The 24,804-nt window shown below is 46.0% G+C and overlaps 1 protein-coding gene across 2 annotated transcripts; it reads right to left on the bottom strand.

Annotated features, from left to right (window-relative positions):
• Positions 1–5,767: 5,767 nt before the first annotated feature.
• Positions 5,768–20,814, bottom strand: LOC146337877 (gilatoxin-like). 2 transcript variants are annotated; one of them, XM_084815405.1, is made up of 6 exons: positions 20,514–20,814; positions 19,810–19,896; positions 18,255–18,408; positions 17,441–17,712; positions 14,657–14,793; positions 5,768–8,594 (listed from the first exon to the last, which is right to left on the bottom strand). In XM_084815405.1, the coding sequence occupies exons 1-6, from the start codon at positions 20,527–20,529 to the stop codon at positions 8,448–8,450; spliced, it is 813 nt and encodes a 270-aa protein (XP_084671531.1). In that variant the 5' UTR covers positions 20,530–20,814; the 3' UTR covers positions 5,768–8,447. The 2 variants fall into 2 exon arrangements, with proteins under 2 accessions (XP_084671531.1, XP_084671532.1); XM_084815406.1 differs by having other exon boundaries at positions 20,674–20,814.
• Between the last annotated feature and the right edge of the window lie 3,990 nt (positions 20,815–24,804).

Raw genomic sequence — 24,804 nt, 5'->3', positions numbered from 1 at the left:
CCTGGCCTTCCTCTCTGTGACAACCTTTCAAGTACTTGAAGAGCGCTATCCTGTCTCCCCTCAGTCTTCTCTTCTCAAGGCTAAACATGCCCAGTTCTTTCAGTCTCTCTTCATAGGGCTTTGTTTCCAGCTTTGTTGCCCTCCTCTGAACCCTCTCCAGTTTGTCTGCATCCTTCTTCAAGTGTGGTGCCCAGAACTGGACACAGTACTCCAGAGGAGGCCTAACCAGTGCTGAGTAGAGGGGAACTAGTACTTCCCAGGATTTGGAAGCGATGCTTCTATTAATGCAGCCCAAAAGAGCATTGGCCTTTTTTGCAGCCACATCACATTGTTGGCTCATATTCAGCTTGTGATTGACAACAATTCCAAGATCCTTCTCGCTTGTAGTGTTGTTGAGCCACATATCTCCCATCTTGTAACTGTGCATTTGGTTTCTTTTTCCTAGGTGCATAACTTAGCATTTATCCCTATTAAATGTCATTCTGTTGTTTTCTGCCCAGCACTCCAGTCTATCAAGTTCACTTTGAATTTTGTTTCTGTCTTCCAAAGTATTAGCTATCCTGCCCAATTTTGTGTCATCTGCAAATCTGATCAACATTCCCTGCACCTCCTCCTCCAAGTCATTAATAAAAATGTGGAAGAGCACTGGGCCCAGGACTCAGCCCTGCAGTACCCCACTCGTTACCTCTCCCCAGTTTGAAAAGGTCCCATTGATAAGCACTCTTTCATTCTGATTCTGTAGCCAACTGTGGATCCACCTGAGAGTTTTTTCATCTAGCCCACTTTGAGCTAGTTTGCTCATCAGGATATCATGGGGCACTTTGTCGAAAGCTTTGCTGAAGTCATGGTATATTATGTCTACAGCATTCCCACGGTCCACAAGGGAGGTGACTTGATCAAAAAATGAGATCAGATTCGTCTGGCAGGACTTGTTCTTGACAAATCCATGTTGGCTTCGAGTAATCACTGCATTGTTTTCAAGGTGCTTACAGATGGATTGTTTTATCATCTGCTCCAGAATTTTCCCTGGGATTGATGTCAGACTGACTGGTCTGTAGTTCCCAGGTTCCTCCTTTTTACCCTTTTTGAAGATAGGGATAACATTAGCCCTCCTCCAATCATCTGGCACTTCACCCGTCCTCCATGATTTCTCAAAGAGAATAGACAGTGATTCTGAGAGTTCTTCTGCCAGTTCCTTTATGACTCTAGGATGCAGTTCATCTTGCCCTGGAGATTTGAACTCATTCAAAGTAATTAGGTGTTCCTTGACCATGTGCCTGTTGATCTCAAGCTGCAATCCTGCCCCTTCAGCTTGTACTTCGCCTTTGCCAGGGGGGTCATAGACTGCATTGGCTTCTTCTGTTGTCTTCCACCTTTTCTTCTTGTTGGAATTGTTTGTAATTGTGCCTTGAGAATTTCCTTTTTTAAAAGCTCCCACCCATCTTGGACTCCTTTTCTCGCTAGCATCGCTTGCCATGGGACCTTACTGATCATTGTTCTGAGTTTATGAAAATCAGCTTTCCTAAAATCCAGGGTACGCGTTTGACTGCACTCGACTTTTGCTTCCCTTAGAACCAAGAACTGAAGTACAACATGGTTGCTTTCCCCCAGAGTTCCTGTAATTGCTACTTTATCCACTAAGTCATCTCTATTGGTTAGGATCAAGTCAAGGACAGCCGATCCTCTAGTTCCTTCCTCTACTTTCTGTAGGAGGAAGTTATCCGCCACACAAGTCAGGAATTTTCTGGAGGGGCCCTGTTTTGCAGAATTTGTCTCCCAACAAATATTGGGGAAATTGAAGTCCCCCATTACTACTACATCATGCTTCCTTGAAACACTGGCTATTTGCTTTTCAAAAGTTTCATCTCGTCTTCTCCTTGATTGGGTGGCTGGTAGTAGACTCCGACCATCAGGTTCCTTTTATTCTTTGCTCCATTTATTTTGATCCAGATGCTCTTGATGGGGCTACCAAGCTCCTCCTCCTGTATTTCTGTGCAGAGATATGCATTTTTCATATACAGTGCAACCCCACCTCCCTTTCTGTTCCTCCTGTTCTTTTTGAACAAGTTATATACTTCAATTGCTGTATTCCAGTCGTGAGAGTCATCCCACCAAGTCTCAGTTATACCTATCAAGTCATAATTCCCCTCTTGTATTAAGAGTTCAAGTTCGTTCTGTTTGTTTCCCATACTCTGGGCCTTAGTATATAGACATCGAAGACCATGTGCTTCATAGTCTGGCTTCCTTCCTACTTGTGTCTGAAGACTATTATTGGGCGCTATTAGAGCTGTTCTCTCCGTTGCAGGGCATGAGTCTTCGTCCATTGTTACCCCCAACTTTACATCTCCCTTCCCCATAGGATTCAGTTTAAAGCCCTCCTGATGAAGTTCTTCATGCTGTGGCCAAACTCATTCTTCCCATCCTTTGTGAGGTGCAACCCATCCCTTGCCAACAGCCCATCTTCCAGGAAGTATAGCGCATGGTCCCAGAATCCAAATCTCTCTCGTCGGCACCACCTTCATAACTAGCCATTCACCCGGACTATTTTTCATTCCCTTTCTATCCCTCTTCTAACTACTGGAAGGATGGATGAGAAAACTATCTGGGCCCCAAAGTTCTTGAGTTTCCTTCCCAAAGCTTCAAAGTCTGATGTGATTTCTTCATAGCTCCGCTTGGCGGTATCATTTGTTCCCACATGGATGAGAAGAAAGGGATACCTGTCAGTGGGCTTTATGAGTGCAGGCAACCTTTCAGTCACATCTCTAATCCGTCCTCCCGGGAGACAACATACCTGGCGAGTCCATGGGTCTTCGCGACATACTTGGATATCGATCCCACGCAGCAAGGAGTCTCCCACTACTACCACTCTCTCTTCTTCTTGGTGTAGGCCTGGGTTTCATCGCCTCTGTTTGACTGACCTTCAGCCTCTTCCTCACTCTCATGTAGGTTCGCCTGTGATTCTTCCTCTGCAGGCTGTCCTCCAGTCTCATCCGCAAGTACCTGGAATCGGTTCCACAGCTCCACTGCTTCCACTGGTGCAGAGTGGCGTCTAGTTCTTCTTCTCCTAGCTGTCACCCTTTTCCAAGGAGTACCTCTACTCCATTTTTCTTCACCTCAGCATTTCCCACTTCTGCCTCAGCTTGCTGTTGCTCTTCAAGCTTCTGGTCTTCCCTTTGCTGCTGTAGTTCCCCCATTCTGTCCAAGAACTCTTCGTGTTCTCTTATTCCCCGGAGGGTCGACAGTCGCTGCTCCAGTCCACTTACTTTTTCTTCCAGCAGCGTGATCAACTTGCACTTGTTGCAGGTGTAGGCCATGTTGTTCTCAGGCAAGAAAACAAACATTGCACACACCTTGCAGGTCACCACCATTGGAGAGTCTTGTCCTTCCATAGCCTCTTTTCCCTTTTAGTGTCTAGCTTTGTGATTGTTCTAAACTAGCCTATGCCTGCTCCTCTACTCAGTAGAGGTTAAAAGCAGAGTCCCACTAGTGTGGAAGTGTGGGGTACAAGACAAATAAATGAAAAAAGGTTAGTTAAAAAAGAAAAAAAATGTTAGGGCCCTCCCCCTTGACCTTCCCTGGCGAACTCCCCTGGCCAACTCCTGTTTGCTCCCCCTGCCCACTCGCTCTCTGGGAGCTTGCTCTGCTCTGCTCTGCTCTGCTCTGCTCAGCTGGGAGGCAGGAAACAGACTGAAGCTTCCCGCCTACTCAGCTGTTGGGAGTACTCAGGCCACACACAGCCAATTCAGTTGGAGCTCTCAGAAGCACCTGGTGAGCTCACAGCCACTTAGAAGGATAAGGGGCAGCCCCCTGGGCTTCCTGCAGCCCACTTACCTCTTAGCCTCTGTCTCCTTTGTCTCCTGTGTTGCCATGTTAATTCTTTTTCAGCAGGGCTTGTCCTTCTATAGGCTTACTAATTTTATCTTTAACAATGCTTTTGACGAATTTACCCAGAACACATTAACCTCATTTCCCGGATCCCCCCGGGATCCCTTTTTAACAATTGGTGTTACAGTGGCCATTTTCCAGTCCGCTGGTAGAAAGGCTGATCGTAGGGAGTTGTTACATATTTTTGCTATGAGATCAGCAATTTCATATATGAATTCTTTAAGAACTCTAGCATGGATACCATCTTAGGCCAGTGATTTATAACATTCAATTTGTCAATAAGTTTGAGAACTTCATCTTTTGTCACCACTCTTTGCATCAATTGCTCAGATTCCCTTTCTGAAAACATCAGTTCAGGCTGCTATCTTCTGCAGTTAAGACAGATAATTCAGCTTCCCTGCAGTCTTCTTATCCTCCTTTAGTACTCTTTTAACTTCATTCTCATCCAATGACACTGAATGGTGGGAGATTAAGGACAGGCAAAAGGAAATACTTCTTCATACAGTGCATAGTTACTCTGTGACCTGATTTGCACGACACAACAGCCCGCCAAATTAGCTGCAGGGGCTGTCATGTTGTGCCGGGTGCCCCTGCTTGCCGTAGTTTGCCATGTTGTGTGAACCCAGCATCATGGGTTGTTTGAGCAGGTAGGCAACCCTCAGATAACCCTAAAACAGGCTAACCCTCCAACAACCCATGACTCCAGGTTCACACAACACAGCAAGCTACAAGTGCGCTGCCGGTGCCACTCACACATTCAAAATAGTGGCTGACACACTGCACTAAGCCCCACAGAGAAATTAACCCACAGGGGCATAGCATTATGGGCAAACAGGGCCTAAGGCTTCCACAAGATAGTGTGATGACCACCAACGTGGATGGCTTTAAAAGCAGATTAGACAAATGCATGAGGCTATCAGTGACTGGGTTCAGACAACATGGTAACCCACACTCAACAGGTGAGTATGTGTTGTTGTTGAAATGTGGGTTATTGTGTTGTCTGTCCCCAGCCAATAACTGGGTTCGCATGACACACTAACCCATCGTGAGCTGTTCTCTGGAACAGTCCATGATGAGTTAACGTGTCATCTGAACGTTGACAGCTTCCCACGGGGTGAGTTAATTTTTGGAAATCAGCCATGGCAACAACCAATGGCTCATTCTAGGGGCTGGTTTACCCATGAAGGGTTGGCGCGTTGTCTGAGTCCAGGATGCCATTGTCGGCTGAAAGAAGCGGTAAGTGGGTTGCTCGGCAAGAGTGGAAAAAACATCTGCTGCTTTTCCTGATCACTCTTCATGATTCTGGCCAAGCTGCCTCAAGCCTCCCTCGCCACTGGCAGCTCCCCTAATGGTGCCCAAAAGGCACTTTGGTGGCTCTGTGATTGATTCCCACATTTGTTCCTAAATCGTGTTCAAGCCATTTGAGCAAGTTGACTTTTTTTTTCTTGTGCCGGTCTTCACTATCATGGAATAAGGCTATAGCACCATGAAGAAATTTAAAAAGGGGGGCGGGAGCAGCTGACCAGACAAAGGCATTGACAGAATGGGGAACATAGTGAAAACATCAGGTACGAGCAGGACAGTGTGGGGGGAATGGAACAGGAATACAGTTTCCCAGCAGCTGTCAGTCGCTCCATCAGAATACTGCTATAGCCCCATGAAGATTTTTTTTTTTTTTAAGAAAAGGGAAAAGCACTTGACATTACTAACTTTGCAAAGGGATGCCCAGGATTAAAGGGTGGAGCCAACCCCAAAAGGGGTTTCTCCTTGTAATCCGCACCTCCACAAGTCCGCATCCCCTCTTTTTCACAGAAAAGTGTATCCCCGCTTTTTGTTCCAATTGGATGCAAAATCCAGAAAAGAGAGCAGGCAAAGTCACGCTTGGGCTCCAGACGCAAAGAGAGTTTATTTGGCTACATGGCTGACTTCACTTCAGACCTCTAGAAAACAGCTATATGAGGGAGTGTCTGAAGAGATGACATAGTGGTTCTTTTTCGAATGGGCACCTGCATTCCAAACAGGGTGGCCACAAAAGACGACTCTATTTGCCTAAAATTTTCATTTCCTGATTTATTAGGTAGATGCAAATCCACATCATATAGATGCAAATTTAGAAATCATTATCATTTAAAGAGAAATATAACACATCTCACCATAGTGGGAGAGACTGTGACAAGTTGTCCTGTGTTTGTTGCTCAGTCTGCTGTCCAGGTACTAAATGTTGATGAGCAACTTCAAGGCATCTCTTGCTCTCCCCCCTTAAGGTTCTTCATCTTTAAACCAGATGTGGACTGGACCACCCTTCAAGTAGACCAGGGCAGCAGAACCTCAGGCTGAGGGGCCCAATCTGGATCTCCAGGGTTCCCCAAATGACCTCACCCCCCTTTCCCCAACCTCTAATCCTTCATGGGTTCCTGGCTTTGTGCAGTCCCCCCACCCCACAGGTTGAAATCCCTCTCCTAAGGCTTTGTTGCTGGCAGGAAGAGCCTTAAGCTAAAACAAGCTGGTATGTTTTGAACTTTGTCCCCACCCCTTTTGCCTTCAGCCCTGCCCATCACTGGAATGTGGCCCCTCAGACTGTCTCGAAAATGGAATTTGGCCCTTGGGCTGAAAGAGGTCCAATGCCCCTGAAATACAAGATGCTTTCAAGCAGAGGACTGTCCTCTGACAGCCCTTCAAATAGAGGATTGTCCTCTTCAACGTACAATACATGTAGCCACCCTAATTCCAAAATAAAAACCATTCTCATGATGACGAGGACTATAATAACAATATTTGCATACTACCAAATATACATTTAGGGCTTCTGTACGTGAGGCTTTCATCGTGCACTTGTGATTGGCCACTCACTGACAGACGTTGGAGGGTCCTTTACATGATGTCGTCAACCTCCAGGAACTCTCCTGTGCTTTATAACCTTTATCCGGCCTTTGTTGAGATCGGGGGAAAATGCAGTAATATATTTAAATCATCGTTTGAAGAGCTCCACTGGCTGATGAGTTTCCAGAATCCCACTATGTTGCAGCGCCATCTAGTGGCTGTATAATGAAACATATAGAACTTGCAGACAAAGGACCACCACCACCACCACCTGCCAGAAGCACGTGTAATGGAGCTGACCTTAATCCCGCAGAGTCTGGAAGCAGAAGCCTTGGTAAAGGTGCAGGATAAAAGCCTGGTGTAGAGAAGCCTACAACGCTTGGCTTGTCCCTTGTAGATGGAATTTCCTTCTGTTATGGCAAAGAGCAGTGTCATCCTTTCTGCTTTGGCAAAAGTGCAGCAACTCCAATAATGCTGCAGAATGAAGAAACGGAAGCCTGGTCTCGACATAGGCAGCAGAATAAGGTGACAGAAGAAGAGTGATCTGTGCCAGCTCAGAGCACAGATGGGGGATGCCATTTTTGCCTCTGTGTAAAACTTCCTCACCACAAAAACGCTCCAAAAACCCTTTAGCACATAATGCAGAAAGGCAGCAGCATAGCCTGCTATCTGCTGTCCTGGTTTTCTAGTTGCATAGAGTTTCCCCACTGCCCTTCTACCTACCGCCTCTGGGCGCATTCAAAACTCTGCCTTCCCCCCCCAGCCCTTGCCTGCAGTCCAACATGATACAGTCCTTAGGAGAGGCACATCAACCTTTTGAAATGTGTGTGGGGGGACATTTTCAAAAGCTGGGAAACACCAAATGATCAGAGGCCAGGGGAAGGGGGGAAGGGGCAGATGAAGGGAGTGAGGCCATCTGAGCAACCCAGGTAGGCTAGACTTGGCCCACTGACTTAAGGGTCAACGCCCCTGAGCTAAGCCCTCCCATTCATGACACAACTTCCTGAGAGAAGGGGCTGGCCCTCTGCTCTGGTGTCTGGAAGAAGACTAACCAGCCATTCTTCCTTCATCAAGCTTCTATTCTTAAAGAGAAGATCAAGCTCCATACAGATTGGTACCAGTAGAGGGGAAAGGCCCTATATTACATTCACTTGCCAGTACTGTCAAACCTACAGGATAAGAAAACAGGAGTCTCTTTTATTTTTTATTTTTATTCTTTTCTAGTTGTTCACTTTCAGAGCTGGGAATTCACATAAAAACCCTTGTGGAATCAGAAGATCCAAGATTCTAGTCCTTAGGGGGGAAATGGCCATCCTGAGATTCTTGTTATATAACAGGAAGACCATAAACCTATACTCATTCACTTAGGAATAGGACTCCCTTGAATGGATCCTATCGGGATGTAAGGATGCAATAATTTGGAGCTTTTCTACACACGGCTGTTAATCCCTGGTATCTACTTTTGGTTTTGGAATCTCTAAACCACGATGAGTAAGGAATGATGAGTGCACAATAAATGTCTATGCAGGAAAGCTCCAGGAGTCAGGCACTCCTGTCCTGTGCACAGGTACTCCAAAGCAAGTGCCACTGTATTCAATGATTCTTACTTCCAGGAACAATTAGGTTTATGGCCTAAGGCAGGAACAAAAAGAGACATTGGCACAGCCCTTCCCCACCACTGATGTGACTCAAGAGATTTCTATGGGGCATCCATTTTTGTAGAGACCAGGGCCATCTGTACTTTATTGAATAATGCTCTGGATCCAGCTGTTAAACTTGTAGACGTCCATATATATGCCAGGCTGCATTTGCTGAGCACAGGGGTAGCCCCCCGTAGAAACAATCCCCTGGAGTTGTCCATCACAGACAAGGGGTCCACCAGAATCACCCTATTGAGAGAATAAAACACACTGTGAAGTATCGAGTTGTGGCTTAAACTATGATAGTGGCTTGCACATAAAGGTAACTCATAGTTTATTTAAATCATGGGGTGTTAAATTCTGGGTTGTCGTGACATGCAATGCTAACAAACCATGGCTTGTTAAACATAAACAATCCAGGAAGAGATGCCATGGTTTGCTGTTCGGCTGTGAATTCTAGGTTGTTTAAACCACGGATTATGATTAGGTGTGAGCCCAGAACCGTGGGCTATTCATGCTTTGTTTTTCCAAGCTACAGAGGTGGTGGGCAAGGGTGGGCAAAAAATCCAGCTGCTCTACAGTGCCAGAAAGGCATTCGGGATACAGGGAGGGAGTGAGCTGAGGAGGAGGAAAACAAACAACCCAGGGTTTTGAGTACCCCTGCACCACCTTAGGGTTTCTTTTTTTAAAATTCAAGCCTTGAGTTCCCCTGAGACTTCTGATACTTCTTCCTTATGCGTGGATGGTACAGTTTTGGCTACATAGGAATCAGCACTCAGATAATACGTTTGAAATTAGTATATAAGGTTTTTTCTTCTGCATAGTCTGGCTTCCATTGTGGTGTGAAGGAAAGTGTGTATGCTGAGAGGTGTATAGAGTATATGTTTGTACTCAGTACAAGATGCAAATGTGTGTATAGTATTGGAAATTATCATCCCAAAGCTTCAGGAAGATGGCTTGGCTTCTAAAAAAATCATTTAGTAGTTGCCCTGCTCCCCTCCTTTTTCTGAAAAAGCCAAATTAATTAGTCCAGCAATTTTTTAGATCCTGTACAGGTTGCTTTAACAGCTATTGCTTCAGACAGTCTCTATCTGCATACAACACCTTTCTCGCCATGCTAAGTACTCGTCAGATTGTCTGTTTCTCTCTTTGGGATTGTGCCTTTTAACAGGAGAATTATGGTGCCACCATCGTGGGGCCAGCTGTCCTCCTTAACAAAAGACAGTCCTCTGTTTGAAGAGCTGTCAGAGGACAGTCCCTTTTTGAAAGTGTCTTCTGTTTAGGGTTGGTGGAGAATTTCTCCCCGAATCTTCGGGAGGCCGAATGCCGACTCATTCGGCCCCCCAAAAGTGTTGGGGAAATTCTCCGCCAGCCCCCCGCCCCCCCGGGAGGGGACTTACCTTGGGCGAATGTCCCTCTCGGCGGTGGGTCCCGGCGGCGGTTCGGTGGGGGCGGCGGCCGGTCTCCCGACTGGCTGCCGCCGCCGCCATTGCAAAAAAAAAAAAAAAGTAAAAAAAAACAACACACACCCTGATAGGCTACATAACGATTTATGTAGCCTATCACGGCTAGATTTCCAAAGTCAGCTGTGATAGGCTACGTAAATCGTCACGTAGCCTATCACGGGTGACTTTGGGGGAAAAAAGCGCGTACGCAAATGGCGGCGCCCATGGGGCGCCACCATTTGCATTCCTTATTTTGGCACGTCTAGTCTACGTAAACATTTACATAAACATTTACATAGACTACGGTGAAAATCAGGGAACGCTATTTTTTTTTCAAAGTCACCCGTGATAGGCTACGTGACGATTTACATAGCCTATCATGGCTGACTTTGGAAATCTAGCCGTGATAGGCTACGTAAATCATTACGTAGCCTATCACGGGTGTGTGTGTGTGTTTGTTTTTTTACTTTTTTTTTCGTGGCTGGGTAGACGGGGCGCTCCTACCTGGCCTGAATTTCGGTGGCGAGGGATGGGGCGCCTCCTCCCCAGCCTGAATTTCGGCCAGGTGAGGCGAGGCACCTCCCCCCCTTCGCCTGAACTTCGGGGGGAGAACCGAAGTGCCTCCCCCCCACCACGAAGCAAGCTGCGGGACGAGGTTAGTCCCTTTCGTCCATCCCTACTTCTGTTGGAAGGGCTCTGCAGTCCAAGTCCTGTTTAAAGATGAAGAACCATAGGAAAGGAGAGCATCAACACATAGCACCAAGACAGCAGACTGAAGAGGCACACAGCTCACCTCATCAATTTTACCCACTGTGGTGAGGTGTATTTCTATTTAAATTATAACGAATGTTTCCACATTTGCTTCTATACTGAACATATGTATAATATCTGTTCCTATGCTTTATGTATATTATGCATAAATATAGTATATATTACTATCCTATGGTAATTTAGCATACTATACTAATTTACCATATCATATAGTACTTTAGCCCCTTCATGGATCACTGCCTTGTTGTGGCGAAGGGGCTTGCGTAACTCAGTGAAGCCATAAGCTATGCCGTGCAGGGCCACCCAAGACGGACAGGTCATGGCAGAGAGTTCTGACAAAATGTGGTCCACTGGAGAAGGAAATGGCAACCCACTCCAGTATTCTGGCCAAGAAAACCCCATGGAACGTATCACAAGGCTAAAAGATATGACGCCGGAAGATGAGCCCCTCAGGTCGGAAGGCGTCCAATATACTACTGGGGAAGAGCAGAGGGTATTTCCAAGTAGCGCCAGAAAGAGTGAAGCGGCTGGGCCAAAGCCGAAAGGACACTCAGCTGTGGATGTGTCTGGTGGTGAAAAGAAAATCCGATGCTGTAAAGAACAATATTGTTTAGGAACATGGAATGTCAGATCAATGAATCAAGGTAAGCTGGAGGTGGTCAAACATGAGATGGCAAGATTGAACATCGACATCTTGGGAATCAGCGAACTCAAATGGACAGGCATGGGCGAATTTAATTCAGGTGACCATCATATCTACTATTGTGGGCAAGAATCCCTTAGAAGAAATGGAGTAGCACTCATAGTCAACAAAAGGGTGGGAAAAGCAGTACTGGGGTACAATCTTAAAAATGATAGAATGATCTCAGTACGAATCCAAGGCAAACCATTCAACATCACAGTAATTCAAGTCTATGCCCCAACCACTGAGGCCGAAGAAGCTGAGGTTGATCGGTTCTATGAAGACCTACAACACCTTCTAGAACTAACACCAAAAAAAGATGTCCTTTTCATCATAGGGGATTGGAATGCTAAAGTAGGAAGTCAAGAAATCACCGGGATAACAGGCAGGCATGGCCTTGGTGTACAAAATGAAGCAGGACAAAAGCTAATAGAGTTTTGCCAAGAGAACATGCTGATCATAGCAAACACTCTTTTCCAACAGCACAAGAGGCGACTCTACACATGGACGTCACCAGATGGTCAATATCGAAATCAGATTGATTATGTCCTTTGCAGCCAAAGATGGAGAAGCTCCATACAGTCAGTAAAAACAAGACCTGGAGCTGACTGTGGCTCAGATCATGAGCTGCTTCTTGCAAAATTTCGGCTTAAATTGAAGAACGTCGGGAAAACCACTAAACCGTTCAGGTATGACCTAAATCATATCCCTGATGAATATACAGTGGAGGTGAGGAATAGATTTCAGGGATTAGACCTGATAGACAGAGTGCCTGAGGAACTATGGACGGAGGTCCGTAACATTGTTCAGGAGGCAGCAACGAAATCCATCCCAAAGAAAAAGAAATGCAAGAAAGCCAAGTGGCTGTCTGATGAGGCTTTACAAGTAGCTGAGGAAAGAAGGGAAGCGAAAAGCAAGGGAGAAAGGGGAAGATATAGCCAACTGAATGCAGAGTTCCAGAGAATAGCAAGGAGAGACAAGAAGGCCTTCTTAAATGAACAATGCAAAGAAATCGAGGAAAACAACAGAATGGGAAAGACTAGAGATCTCTTCAAGAAAATTGGAGATCTCAAGGGAACGTTTTGTGCAAAGACGGGCATGATCAAGGACGAAGAAGGCAGGGACCTAACAGAAGCAGATGAGATTAAGAAGAGGTGGCAAGAATACACAGAAGAACTATACAGGAAAGATCTGAATGTCCCTGATAGCCATGATACTGCGGTCACTGAACTTGAGCCGGACATCCTAGAGAGTGAAGTCAAGTGGGCCTTAGGAAGCATTAGTAACAACAAAGCTAGCGGAGATGACAGTATTCCAGCTGAGCTATTTAAAATCCTAAAAGATGATGCTGTTAAAGTGCTGCATTCAATATGCCAACAAATCTGGAACACTCAACAGTGGCCACAAGACTGGAAAAGGTCAGTTTACATTCCAATTCCAAAGAAGGGCAACGCCAAAGAGTGTTCAAACTACCGCACAATTGCGCTCATTTCACATGCCAGCAAGGTGATGCTCAAAATCCTACAAGCTAGGCTTCAGCAGTATGCGAACCGAGAACTACCAGAAGTACAAGCTGGGTTTAGAAGAGGCAGAGGAACTAGAGATCAAATCGCCAACATTCGCTGCATCATGGAGAAAGCAAGAGAATTCCAGAAAAATGTCTATTTCTGCTTCATTGACTACGCTAAAGCCTTTGATTGTGTGGATCACAACAAACTGTGGCAAATTCTTAAAGTGATGGGAGTACCAGACCACCTTACCTGTCTCCTGAGAAACCTGTACGAGGGTCAAGAAGCAACAGTAAGAACCAGACATGGAACAACCGATTGGGAAATTGGGAAAGGAGTACGACAAGGCTGCATATTGTCACCCTGCTTATTTAACTTATATGCAGAGTACATCATGAGAAATGCTGGGTTGGATGAATCAGAAGTCGGAATTAAGATTGCTGGGAGAATTTTCAACAACCTCCAATATGCAGACGATACCACCCTAATGGCAGAAAGCGAAGAGGATCTCAAGAGCCTCTTGTTGAGGGTGAAAGAGGAGAGTGCAAAAGCTGGTTTGAAACTGAACATTAAAAAAACTAAGATCATGGCATCTGGCCCCATCACTTCCTGGCATATAGAAGGGGAAGAAATGGAAGCAGTGACAGATTTTACTTTCTTGGGCTCCAAGATCACCGCAGACGGTGACTGTAGCCATGAAATTAAAAGACGCTTGCTCCTTGGGAGGAAAGCTATGGCAAACCTAGACAGCATAGTAAGAAGCAGAGACATCACCTTGCCGACAAAGGTCCGTCTAATCAAAGCTATGGTTTTCCCAGTAGTAATGTATGGCTGTGAGAGCTGGACTATAAGGAAGGCTGAGGAATTGATGCTGGACTATAAGGAAGGCTGAGCGCCGAAGAATTGATGCTTTCGAACTGTGGTGCTGGAGAAGACTCTTACGAGTCCCCTGGACTGCAAGGAGGTCAAATCAGTCCATCCTAAAGGAAATCAACCCTGAGTGCTCATTGGAAGGACAGATACTGAAGCTGAAGCTCCAATATTTTGGCCACCTAATGCGAAGAGAAAACTCTCTGGAAAAGACCCTGATGCTGGGAAAGACTGAAGGCAAAAGGAGAAGGGGACGGCAGAGGATGAGATGGCTAGATAGCATCACGGATGCAATGAATATGAACTTGAGCACACTCCGGGAGAGAGCGCAGGACAGGAAGGCCTGGCGTGCTATGGTCCATGGGGTCACGAAGAGTCGGACACGACTGAACGACTGAACAACAATAGTACTTTAGCATGTACTTTGCTATATTAAAAAGGTAAAGGAGTCCCCAGCCAGTCGTGTCCAACTCTAGGGGGTGGCGCTCATCTCCATTTCTAAGCGGAAGAGCCAGCGCTGTCCGAAGACGCTTCCGTGGTCACGTGGCCAGCATGACTGAACACCGAGGCGCACGTAACGCTGTTGCCTTTCCTGCTGAAGCGGCACCTATTTATCTACTTGCAGTTTCTTGCTTTCAAACTGCTAGGTTGGCAGGAGCTGGGACTGAAGACGGGGGCTCACTCCGTCGCGCGGCACTCAGGTCTCGAACTGCTGTCCTGCCGACCTTCTGGTCTGCAGTTCAGCGTCTTAACCACTAAGCCACCGCGGTCCCTACTTTGCTATATTAGGCATATTTTAATTTACATATAAATTAGCACATGCACATTGGTGTCATCCTTTGCCTCATTTGGGGAGATGCATTTTATCTTTTTTGGAAATGGGTAAGTGCCCAGCCTGGGCCACTGTAACTCAGCTGGAATACTGGGCTTGATGAAGGGGTCACAAGCTCGACATCTTGGCCCGCGTTGCTTTCATGACTCTAGGAGCCGACCTCCCTTTCTTCAGAATCCTGCCCACAGGGGGAAACTCCTTACCTTGCAAGAATCTTTGCCTCCAAAATCTACTCCTGCACATAACTTGTTAGTAAAACTCCACAACGAGTGAGCAACTTGACACACGGCGCTGTTGAATATCTCAATGTCTACACAATGAGGAACGTCGGGTAAAGTCACTGAAAACCAAAAAGAAAGGGCAAGATGGTCTAGTAAGATGCTTGCAAGTGATCAATTCTGCTGTGTCTGGAAGCAGCTGTGTGAAGAAATCTGGCAATGTGCAGTGCCACTTCCAGGATTTATGGGAACTGCAAGCATGGCATGTTGAGTGGGCCAACTGAACCTGCAAGAGGAAAGATGTGCAAACCAGAACCCCCTCTGTGCTTTCTCCTGTGTGTTCAGGTGCCCTGTGCAAAGAGTGCCTTGCTGAAGAACTGGGGCCTTGGCCTGTTTTGGTGAAATGACAAATGCCTGACCAATTAGCACAGTGGCTATGGCTCAGAAGCAGAGCCCTTGCTTTGCATACCAAAGGTTCAGTCCCCAGCATCTCCAGGTAATGCTGGAAAAATTCCTGCCTGAAACCCTGGAGAGCTGCTACCAATCTGTGTTGGCAATACCAGGCTAGATGGACCCAAGGTTTGACTCGGTATGCAGCAGCTTCCTATGTTCGCTATGTTTCCATTAGGGTGTGCCCTTCTTCACAGAGGTCAGTCCTCCATTTCAGGGTGTTCCCTATTGGATGGACTGTCCAGTCCAAGTCTGGTTTAAAGATAAAGAACCCTAAAAAGGGAGAGCCAGAAAGGGCCCTGAAGTTGCCCATCAACTGTTATTAAGACCTGGACAGCAGACTGAGCAAGGCACACAGGTCACCTGATCACTGTCTCCCCCACTATACTGAGGTGTATTGTACTTCTGTTTAAATTATAATTCCTTCTAAACGGGCACCCATACATATAATTTGGATGTGCAGATTTAATGCAGATCATGTCCTCTTTTTTTTTCTTTTTTCGGTGATGCATGTCACCTTTTTGGCAATGCTCATGCAGCACCGTACTGACTTTGCCATCCTCTAGAGCTGGCCATGGTTACATGTGTGCTCCAGAAGAGGTGTGGGCATTTGCACTGTCTCCCCAGAATTAACATTTAAAAACAAGGAACAAACTGAATGAAACTGGCAGACCCTCCTATGAAGAGAAAGGATAGTGCATCCTCGATGGTATGTATGTGTGTGTGTGTGTGTGTGTGTGTCCATGGGCCAGACCAGAAATTGGTATCAAGCGAGGTGGCAAAACTTAATTCTGATTTTTTGAAAGGTGCAGTTGATGAACAGTTTGCTGAACTCACAAAACTACTAGATTTTTCTTTGCAATAATACTAAGTTACCTGTTATCCATACATGGGGTAAAATTGCATGGAATGTGCTATGGCTTGTTGGAAAGGTAAAAGAATACCCTACAATAGCCTAATACCCTTTAGGTGCATCTCTGATTCAGGTGACATGTCATATGCTGTAAACTGTATAAAAATGAGGGAAAGTGTTACTTTCTTCATGCTATATGGTGTGTACCACGAAAATGGTAACAGATAAGGTCATTATTACAATTAGTTATTTCTAAGGGAATTCATTAGCTTTCCAATGAAGTTTTAAAATGTTAAATCAGACACTTGGTTCACACATTACAGCTGAAATTAGAAAAGTTAGAAAAAGATGGCTTTGGTCATCTTGATGATGTCATAAAAAGCTTAAGCAACCAGCCAGAATGAGCTATCACATGAAAATGCAATCCCGAGACATAGACCCTTCAAAAAATCATAATGAAGTTTTGCCACCTTACTTGATACAAATATGTCCATTTTCAGCTCTTGGCCAACACAGACTGGCAGCTCATGAGCTGGAGGGAGGCATCTAGCAGAGAAGCTTTTAAGATCCAATCTGCAGGCTTTGCAGTTTGGTCTCACTCCAAGGGGGAAAGCATACTACCTGCTTGGAGAACTTTTGCTGGTCCTAAGAATAACTTCTAGTCTTTGGGGACTCAGATAGACATATCATTAATTTCTGTGAACTGCCCAGACAGCTTCAGCTATTGGGCAGTATAGAAATGAAATCAATAATGATGATAATGATAATAATGCTAATGATAATATTGGCTGTGGTAGCTTCATTGGCTGATTAGAGGTCAGAGCTTTCTTTCCATGTTTAGTGTTTTGTGATGGCCCCTGCCCACCATGGTGGCCATTTTATAAATGGGCAGGTACTCCCCATGGAATCCATTTTTTAAGAGCATCCACAACACTCCCCAAATTCCAAATAGGTTGAGGACCCCTTGGATGAGGCAACATCACAGAAAGCCCTTTCCATATCTAATGGCAGCTTGGGACCTCGATATTTGAGGGAGCGCCTCTCCCTTTATATGCCTGCCCAAGAACTGAGATCTATTGCAGGGGCCCTCCTCTGCGTCCCACCAGTACGAGACATACACTATGGTGGGATGTGGGAGAGGGCCTTCTCTGCTGTGGCACCCCAGTTGTGGAATGCCCTCCCCTTGGAGGCCCGATTAGTGCAGACATTGGTCTCGTTTTGGCGCCAAGTAAAAACGTTCCTTTTTACCAAAGCCTTTGAGGGCTGAATGCATTCCCTAGCACATTGTTTTAACTGTTTTATTGTTTTAGATTTTAACTGGTTTTAGCTTGTTTAATAGTTTCATATGTTCTTAGGTTTTTAATTATTTATTGCCCATTGGTAGCACCAGACACAGTGAGACCATGGTCTGGATTCTGGCAAATGCCTGAGTGCGCAGAGAACCATGTGCAGGCTGCAATTCTTACCATCATCAGGGGTGGTTGTGCCCCACCCCAATACACTGCATTCTGCTCCCAAAGAGGCAGGGGAGGTGGGCAGGCTAAGGGGGGCAACGCGCTCATTGTAGTCAACAGAACTGTCCAGTTTGATCAACATGATGTCCTCAGTGACGTATGAGCACCCATAGATCGTGCTGGCGGTAGCAGGGTAGCATTTCTTGACTGCGCTGACTTTCACCTGTTCATCCCCTCTTAGCACGTTTCTGTTGTGCATTCCAAAACTTATCTTCATTGGGCCACTATAAGAAAAACAGCAAAGAGTTCAGAGGGCTCTCAAAGCAAGGCCCAGATGGGCAAATCGACTACATTATTGCTTGGCATGGACATTTGGCCTGATCTTTGAGCTCCTTGCTTATGGCCCTGCCCACCACTGGAATGTGGGCTCCAAGACCTTCTCTGAAATTGCATTTGGTCTGCAGGCTGAAAGACTCCACACTTGTCTTAAAAGGATACGTTTGGGGCAGTGGTCTCATGAGTACCTTCATATGGAAAAGTTACATCAGAATTGTTTGCCCATGTAACTTATCTGGGAAAATCCCTATTGGCAGGACTTTGCGTTCCTGTTGTGTGCCCACCACAGATTCATACTTGGAATAGTTATGTGGAAATATACCTTGATGTAACTTTTCCACATGTAAAAGCAAAGAGCTGCACTCCAGGGGGGATACCTTCAAAATGCACACCATGATCACTAACGGTCATGAACCATTGAGCCTGAAGCATTGCCCAAGATCTGAAACTGGAATCTAAACCTATTAGCTGGCACCTTAACATCCCTTACCTTTCTTCGCAATGAGCAGCAGTGAGTATCCAGTCACGGTTGAGCAATACTCCAGAGCAGTTGGATCCTTCAGAGCGATGAAGCAGCGCAAGCCAAGGATGCCCAGTCTCGTCGCATTCCTGGCCCCCAATGATCCGCTTAGGGTATGCTGACACTGCAACCCAAACCAAGGAAGCTCACTGTCCAACTGGGATGGGCACCAATGTTCTTCAGTAGAATATACCTCCAAAATCACTCCCCCAATAACTTAATGATCTCTTTCACTCCCAAAAGCTGGGCTAAGAGATCTTTCACATGTGGGTTTCCTGTTTGATCATTTGGTGTTGAAGAACATAGATGAATGTAATACCCGCATTTAGTTATTAAGGGCACAATCCTATGCATGCATAGGCAGAAAAAAAAGTCCCACAAATCTCTGCCCACCCCAGCCAGCCAAGTAAGACATTTTTCTGTCTAAACATGCACAGAATTGTGCCTTAAGAGTCTGAACTCTTTTCATGACAACTGGAACGCTGACACACACAGGCTCACCAAACATGGAAGTCATAAATACATGATCTTAAACTTAGAAAGTAAAATAGCTGTGATGGCCATAAGCAAAATTGCAAAATTCATATTACCGAAGTGGAGGAGCCCTCAGAGAATGAAGTACCAGCTTACTGAGGTATAAAATCCCCCTTTTCCTGTTTAAGTTCAATAGCTCTTCCATTTGGTGTTCTCCAAATCACAAATCAAAGGCTGTCCATGCCCAAATTTGTTGTTGGCCATACACAAGCATCCAAAATCTGTACTTTTATGTTTAGTGTAATACCCTTATTCGGCCCACCAAGACCACCGAAAACATGCAAGCTTTTGATATCTCCAGAACTGGAAGGGTATTCCAAACAGCAGGTGGGGGTGGGGGGTGGGGGAGGAAAAAAAAACCTGATTTGACATTGAAGTCATGTTATTGTCTTGCATGGGGGAGCAAGTTTTTTGGCATATTTTTTTTTACACTCATAGACGTAAAAGCTGAAATGTCCCATTTGAAATTCCATTTGAAGCCGCAGGGCAGGGTCAGCTGTGTCAGTAGGGCTGAAGGGCAGGCTGAAGAGAGGTGCCCGTTGCTTCAGGTGGCACCATAAGGGGGTGAAAGGAGGAGGAATGGTTGTCTGAATGGTGTAGCAAACCCCTTTAAAGTGTTGGCCCTAGCAGGGTGGGGGTGGGGTGCCATTTGGGCTTTGCTCCATGAAGCAAAAACCTCTGACTACATGAGAAGTCTCACTTGAGCATATGAAATGTGTCTCAGCACTACTATTTACACATCTGTCTATCACATGTCACACGGACAACAGCACATCTGTGCCCGAATAATGTGCCAGTAAAGGGAAGTCAGAATGTAATAGTCAGATGCAAACCTCTGCAGACAATAACATGGGTCACTTCCATTTCCATGGGTCACACACAGCTGCTAGAAAGTTCTCAGAAATGCAGTTGTAGGTGGAATAAAAAATGACGCATATAGACCCGCCGCCCCAGGTTTGCAGTCACATCCCAGCAAAATGCCGGTTCTTACCAAAAGATGGCTGCAGCAGCAGAAGGATACCCAGCAGTGAAGAGGGTTCCATAACAGCAGATCTGCCTGGCCAAGTGTCCCTACGTACTTTTGAAGTGGGGAAGAAGTTCACCAGTTAAGACAACACAGAACAAAATGTTCATCTTGACTCCTTTTTTATATCCACTAGGAGTGGGGTTGACATGTATCTCTGCCAATCTGGCACCACCTGTGAGAACGCATACAATCAATTATTCCCAGTGCCTTAATTTTCCCACATCCAGGCCAACAGGAGAAATAGCATCGGTTCATCAAACCTAATAGGTGGTTCCTGGCTTCTTGCTGACAGTTTTCTCCGGTTTGTTTTGGGCTGGTTTGAATAAACAATCCACACTTACTGGTCTGGGATCAGAACCTTTGTCTGTGGATCTCAATCTTCTCTCTCTCTCCACATTGTCTGATCTGGCCTTGCCCTAAATGACAGGGCACACTGAATTTCTCATGCATCAGTTGTTCAATGCACTGGCCACATTTAAAAAGTGACTTCGCTTTAACTAATACTTATACTTCATGTTGATGTTCTGAACTTACCACTCCTATAAACTCCTGAATGCTTTTAAGAACCAAACCAGATCATGGGGCAATCCAGCCAGAAGTCCCCAGTAGGACTGCAATTCCAATTTCAACGGTATGCTCACTTGCCCTTCCCCTGTAGACATACTCACCTCTTTGGGGTGCCATGAGGTTGCTCTGGCACCGTCATTCTAAACCGCAAGGTTGGGTCTTCCAAACTTTCAAATATTTCATCTCTGGGTACCACAACCCCACCATGCATTTTAGGTGCCACTAACCCCATCATGCATTATATGGCTGTTTGACTCTTACACAGGTGACAGCTGTTGAATTCCAGTTCAGCCTATTCTAAAACTATCCCCAGCCTTTTTCAGAATATCATCTAGGGTGGCTGTTTTGGTTTTTGCTTTAACAGCCCATTCATCTTTTCAGTCAACCCCACTGCTTGGGGATGATGCAGGCTATGGAACACCCATTATATATCCATCCATTGGCCCATCCTTGCACTTCTGTGCCTGGGAGGTGACTTTCACTGTCAGACTAGGTCTGAGTAGCTATTTCATACCTTCCAGTCAGAAGATGTAAACACTTAAGCTCTCTTGGGGTTGACACTAATGTCAGCCAATCTGGCACCACCTGTGAGAATGTATATGAACAATTATTCCTAGTGCCATAATTTTGTTACACCCAAGCCAACAGCAGAAACAGCATTGGCTAATCAGACCTAAAAGTGGCTCTTGGTCTCTTGGTGACAATTTTCTCCAGTTTGTTTTGGGTGGGTTTGGATAAACAGTCCCCACTTTTTGGCCTGGGAGCAGATCCTTTACCTCTGGAACTACATCCTTAGTCACCTCACATTGTCTAATAATTGCCTACCTTCCTGTCAGAGGATGTAAACACTTAGGCTGTCCTCACACCTGGCATTTTATCCCACTACAAACCAGTCTTTTTAATTCCAGATCCTTTCTGAGATTTAGACTGGCCCTGTACACAGACATCTCTCATAGAGCTTCCCTCCGCTCTATACCTTTTCATGGCTCGGCAGAGCTGCGTGGAAAAATCAGGACAGGTGGCAGTGGCTGGACCCTTGCCCCCTCCCCTCCCTGATCATTGGTTCCTGTAACATGTTTGATGGCTCTGCCCGTCCCCCCACTCCTCCGCAGCAGGAGAGAAGTCGGAAGCCCTTCTAGTGACCGGGACAGTGGGCTATGGGAGCTGGTCCCCTGCCCCCCTTCTTCCTCTGACTTTGCGGCAAGGGAGAGAGAGTCTTCTCAGTGGCTTACCCCAAGGTTGCTGGTGCTGCTAGTCCTTCTCTGCTAAATATGTCAGTGTATGATGGAAATAAATGCAGTACATTACTTGAGTTCGAAGGGTATACTGATTTTCAGGTTCCGAACTACAGAAATCCACAAATGGACTGGTATACAGTCAATGCACCAAGCCACCCCTAGCAGACCCCCCACCCCCGGTGACTGCTTCATGGGGACACCTTTGTCATTAGACCCGGCTTGCTTCCCAACACCCTGTGCTGTTGTTGTTCTTCCCTCTTATTCTGGCTTCTCAACGACCCTGTAAGGTGGGCTAGGAGAAGAGATAGTGGCTAGCTTTCTCCCCACCCTTGGCGCTGTTGTTGCTCTTCCCCTTATTCTGGCTTCCCAACGACCCTGCAAGGTGGGCTAGGAGAAGAGATAGTGGCTTTCTCTCTCTCTCTCTCTCACATACACACACACACACACACACTGTTATTGCTCTTCGCCCTTATTCTGGCTTTCCAACGACCCTGCAAGGTGGGCTAGGAGAAGAGATAGTGGCTGGCTTTCCCCCCACTCCCAGCACTGCTGTTGCTCTTCCCCCTTTTTCTGGCTTCCCTGGGAGGAAAAAAAGCCCATCAAACTGATGAGCAAAAGGGAGAAGAGGCAGTCAGTGAAGTCAATGGGAGAGGGACCTTCCAAGTAAATGCACTGAAGGGGATGCACTCCTGTGCATGCCTACTCAGAAGCAAGCCACACAGATTTCAATGGCACTTACTCCCAGGAAAGGAAAGCCTTATAGTCAATGACTTTACTCAGAAATAAGTGTTACTGTGTTCAGAGGGATCTCGGAGAAGCATTTGGGATGGTTAACCTCTTTACAGTTCAAGCGTCTATAGTGGAATGGGAGAAAGGCAGAAAAGGTCACTGGAAGTGTGGTCAGTGACCTGCCCCCACCCTCCCACCAATTTGTTGTCATGACAATGTTATTCTACACCACCCAGGCAATGCCTCCCTGGCACATGCCCACACAAAGCAGGACAAAGCGCTAAAGGAGAAATTCACAGGGGGGAAATGGTGATTTCAATTGCAAGCACAGAAAATGCTGGGTTTTCCCCATTCTCGGATAACATGGGAAGAGGGAGGGGAAGTTGTGAGATAGCAGCAGGAGAGCAGCTGCATCGTTTAAAGCTCCTGGGAAAACCAGTGATTAATGACGAGCGATGGTGCTAAAAACCCAAGGTGAGAAGGTGGCCTTAATTGTACTTTGCTAAGCACACAGAAACACTGACAAATAACCAGAACAGGCATCTACCATTGCCAGTCAGGTTATGCCATGATCTCAATTGGGAGAGGAGGCTCACATAATCCACCTGGCATCTGTGTCCAGGACTTCGGCTTCTAGGCATTTGGCCAGTGGGGCTTTGGAGATGGGCATTTGTTTCACTTGTGGGCACAGTTCACATACTGCATTTCCTGTTGCCATTGCATCACATGACAAGGGTGCCCCCCCATAAAGCCCATTCCCAAGTAGCCTTAGCTCCCATGTGACCTGATTTCTCTCATGTGCCCAGCAAGCCAAGTTATTTCTTCCCCCTCTTCTTGTGTGGGCAGATGGTGCTCGAACCTTCAGCCAATTGGTCTGCAGCTTGCTTGCACAGGCCTCAGTCATTTCTGAGGCATGTCCATCTACATGTCCAACAGATGCGATTATTTTCTGGATCAACAGATCCACCTTTCACAGGCCTTTGCCCCATAGGGCCACTTGCATATACAGAACTCATGTTGCTTTCATTTTAAAAACTACACTGTTTTCATTTTTGAAGCCAATCTCTACCTATGTGAGGGATGGCTAATTCATCTTTCACCCAAGTTCACTCCCCTCAAATACTGATTAAACTTTTCTCTCTCAATCACTCACGTATTCACCAGCAGGGCCTTGATCTTATAGTCACCCTCACTATACACTCAAGTATTCATTCATGAGCTGCTTTGCACTTTTTGCAATCCCAGTCGATTTCTGCTGGCTGCAATCCCTTTCAATACATGTGACTTGGGTTACTCCCTTCCCACCCCTCTCGAACTCATCTAAGTACTCGGACTTCTTCACACAGGGTTATCATCCTGCTATTGAGATGGGTTACTCACGGATGTTTGCAGGTCCTTTACATGATGTCATCAACCTCCAGGGCATCTCCTGCACTCAATGACCTTTACTGCATTTTTTTAAAGGTCGGAGAATATGAGCTATTTCATGGAATTGGTTTTGGTCTGTCAGGGACACACAAAGCAAGAAAAGCCGAGTGTACCATACCTTTAAAATCCAGTTTTCACTGGTCACACAGCATTTGAAAGGAACATACTTCTGGGTTTGGTGGAGGGAGTAGAATTAAATGTCAGCAACCCAGCAGGGGCTGCTCAACAAATGAGAGAGTCTTGTTTCCTGGCCCATGTCCAGGCTCCCCCTGCCCAGCTACTACATTATGAATGGAGAGTAACTAATTCACAATTCTGGAAGCTAGAAACAGGACTAAAAAAGCAGGCTAGCACCCTACCAGTGCTCACCCCATCTTCCCAATGTGCATACTTTTGCCTGAAAAAGCCAAAATTCCCAGTTCTCTAGTTATAGCTTCCAAGCCATGTTTACTGAAAACATCAGGGAAGTGAAGCGATGCAAAGAGAAGCAGCTAAGTAACGCAAGGATCCGACAAGTGCCGAAGTAAAGCAAACATCAAAGAAGCAGCTAAGTAACGCAAGGATCAGACAAGCGCCGAAGTAAAGCAAACATCAAAGAAGCATCTAAGTAACGCAAGGATCAGACAAGCGCCGAAGTAAAGCAAACATCAAAGAAGCATCTAAGTAATGCAAGGATCAGACAAGCGTCCCAAGAAGCAAAATAATGCAACATCAGAGAGGTGAATTAACACAACATCAGGCAAACGTCACAGAAGCACATAATGTCAGCTCTCAATGGGGAAAAGGAGGCTAGTTACTTCCACTGTCGAAAAGGAAGTGCAGCACAAGTCTAAAGGCTCAACAGAGCTCAATAGTGTTTCGATGAGTTGGAAAGGCAGGCTAGTTACTGTAGTTACACTAGTTACTCTTCCTGGGGATAGTACTGCCCATGGGGAAAATGAGTGAATGGGGGGGAGGGGCAGTCCCACCCCTTCACCACATCACTACCAGGTCACAG

The sequence above is a fragment of the Heloderma suspectum genome, chromosome 10 (genome assembly GCF_057233095.1).
Source record: "Heloderma suspectum isolate Gila_16-S chromosome 10, 16-S_ref, whole genome shotgun sequence".
Classification (NCBI taxonomy): Eukaryota; Metazoa; Chordata; class Lepidosauria; order Squamata; family Helodermatidae; genus Heloderma; species Heloderma suspectum.
This window is presented reverse-complemented; position numbering and strand designations above follow the sequence as displayed.

Excerpts from the sequence above, each read along its gene's own strand:
- LOC146337877 (XM_084815405.1), bottom strand. Across the intron at positions 17,713-18,254 it reads GCTGCTCATTGCGAAGAAAG|TGGCCCAATGAAGATAAGTT; the intron begins GTAAGGGATGTT and ends TTTTTCTTATAG. Across the intron at positions 14,794-17,440 it reads CACAACCACCCCTGATGATG|TGACTTTACCCGACGTTCCT; the intron begins GTAAGAATTGCA and ends TTTGGTTTTCAG.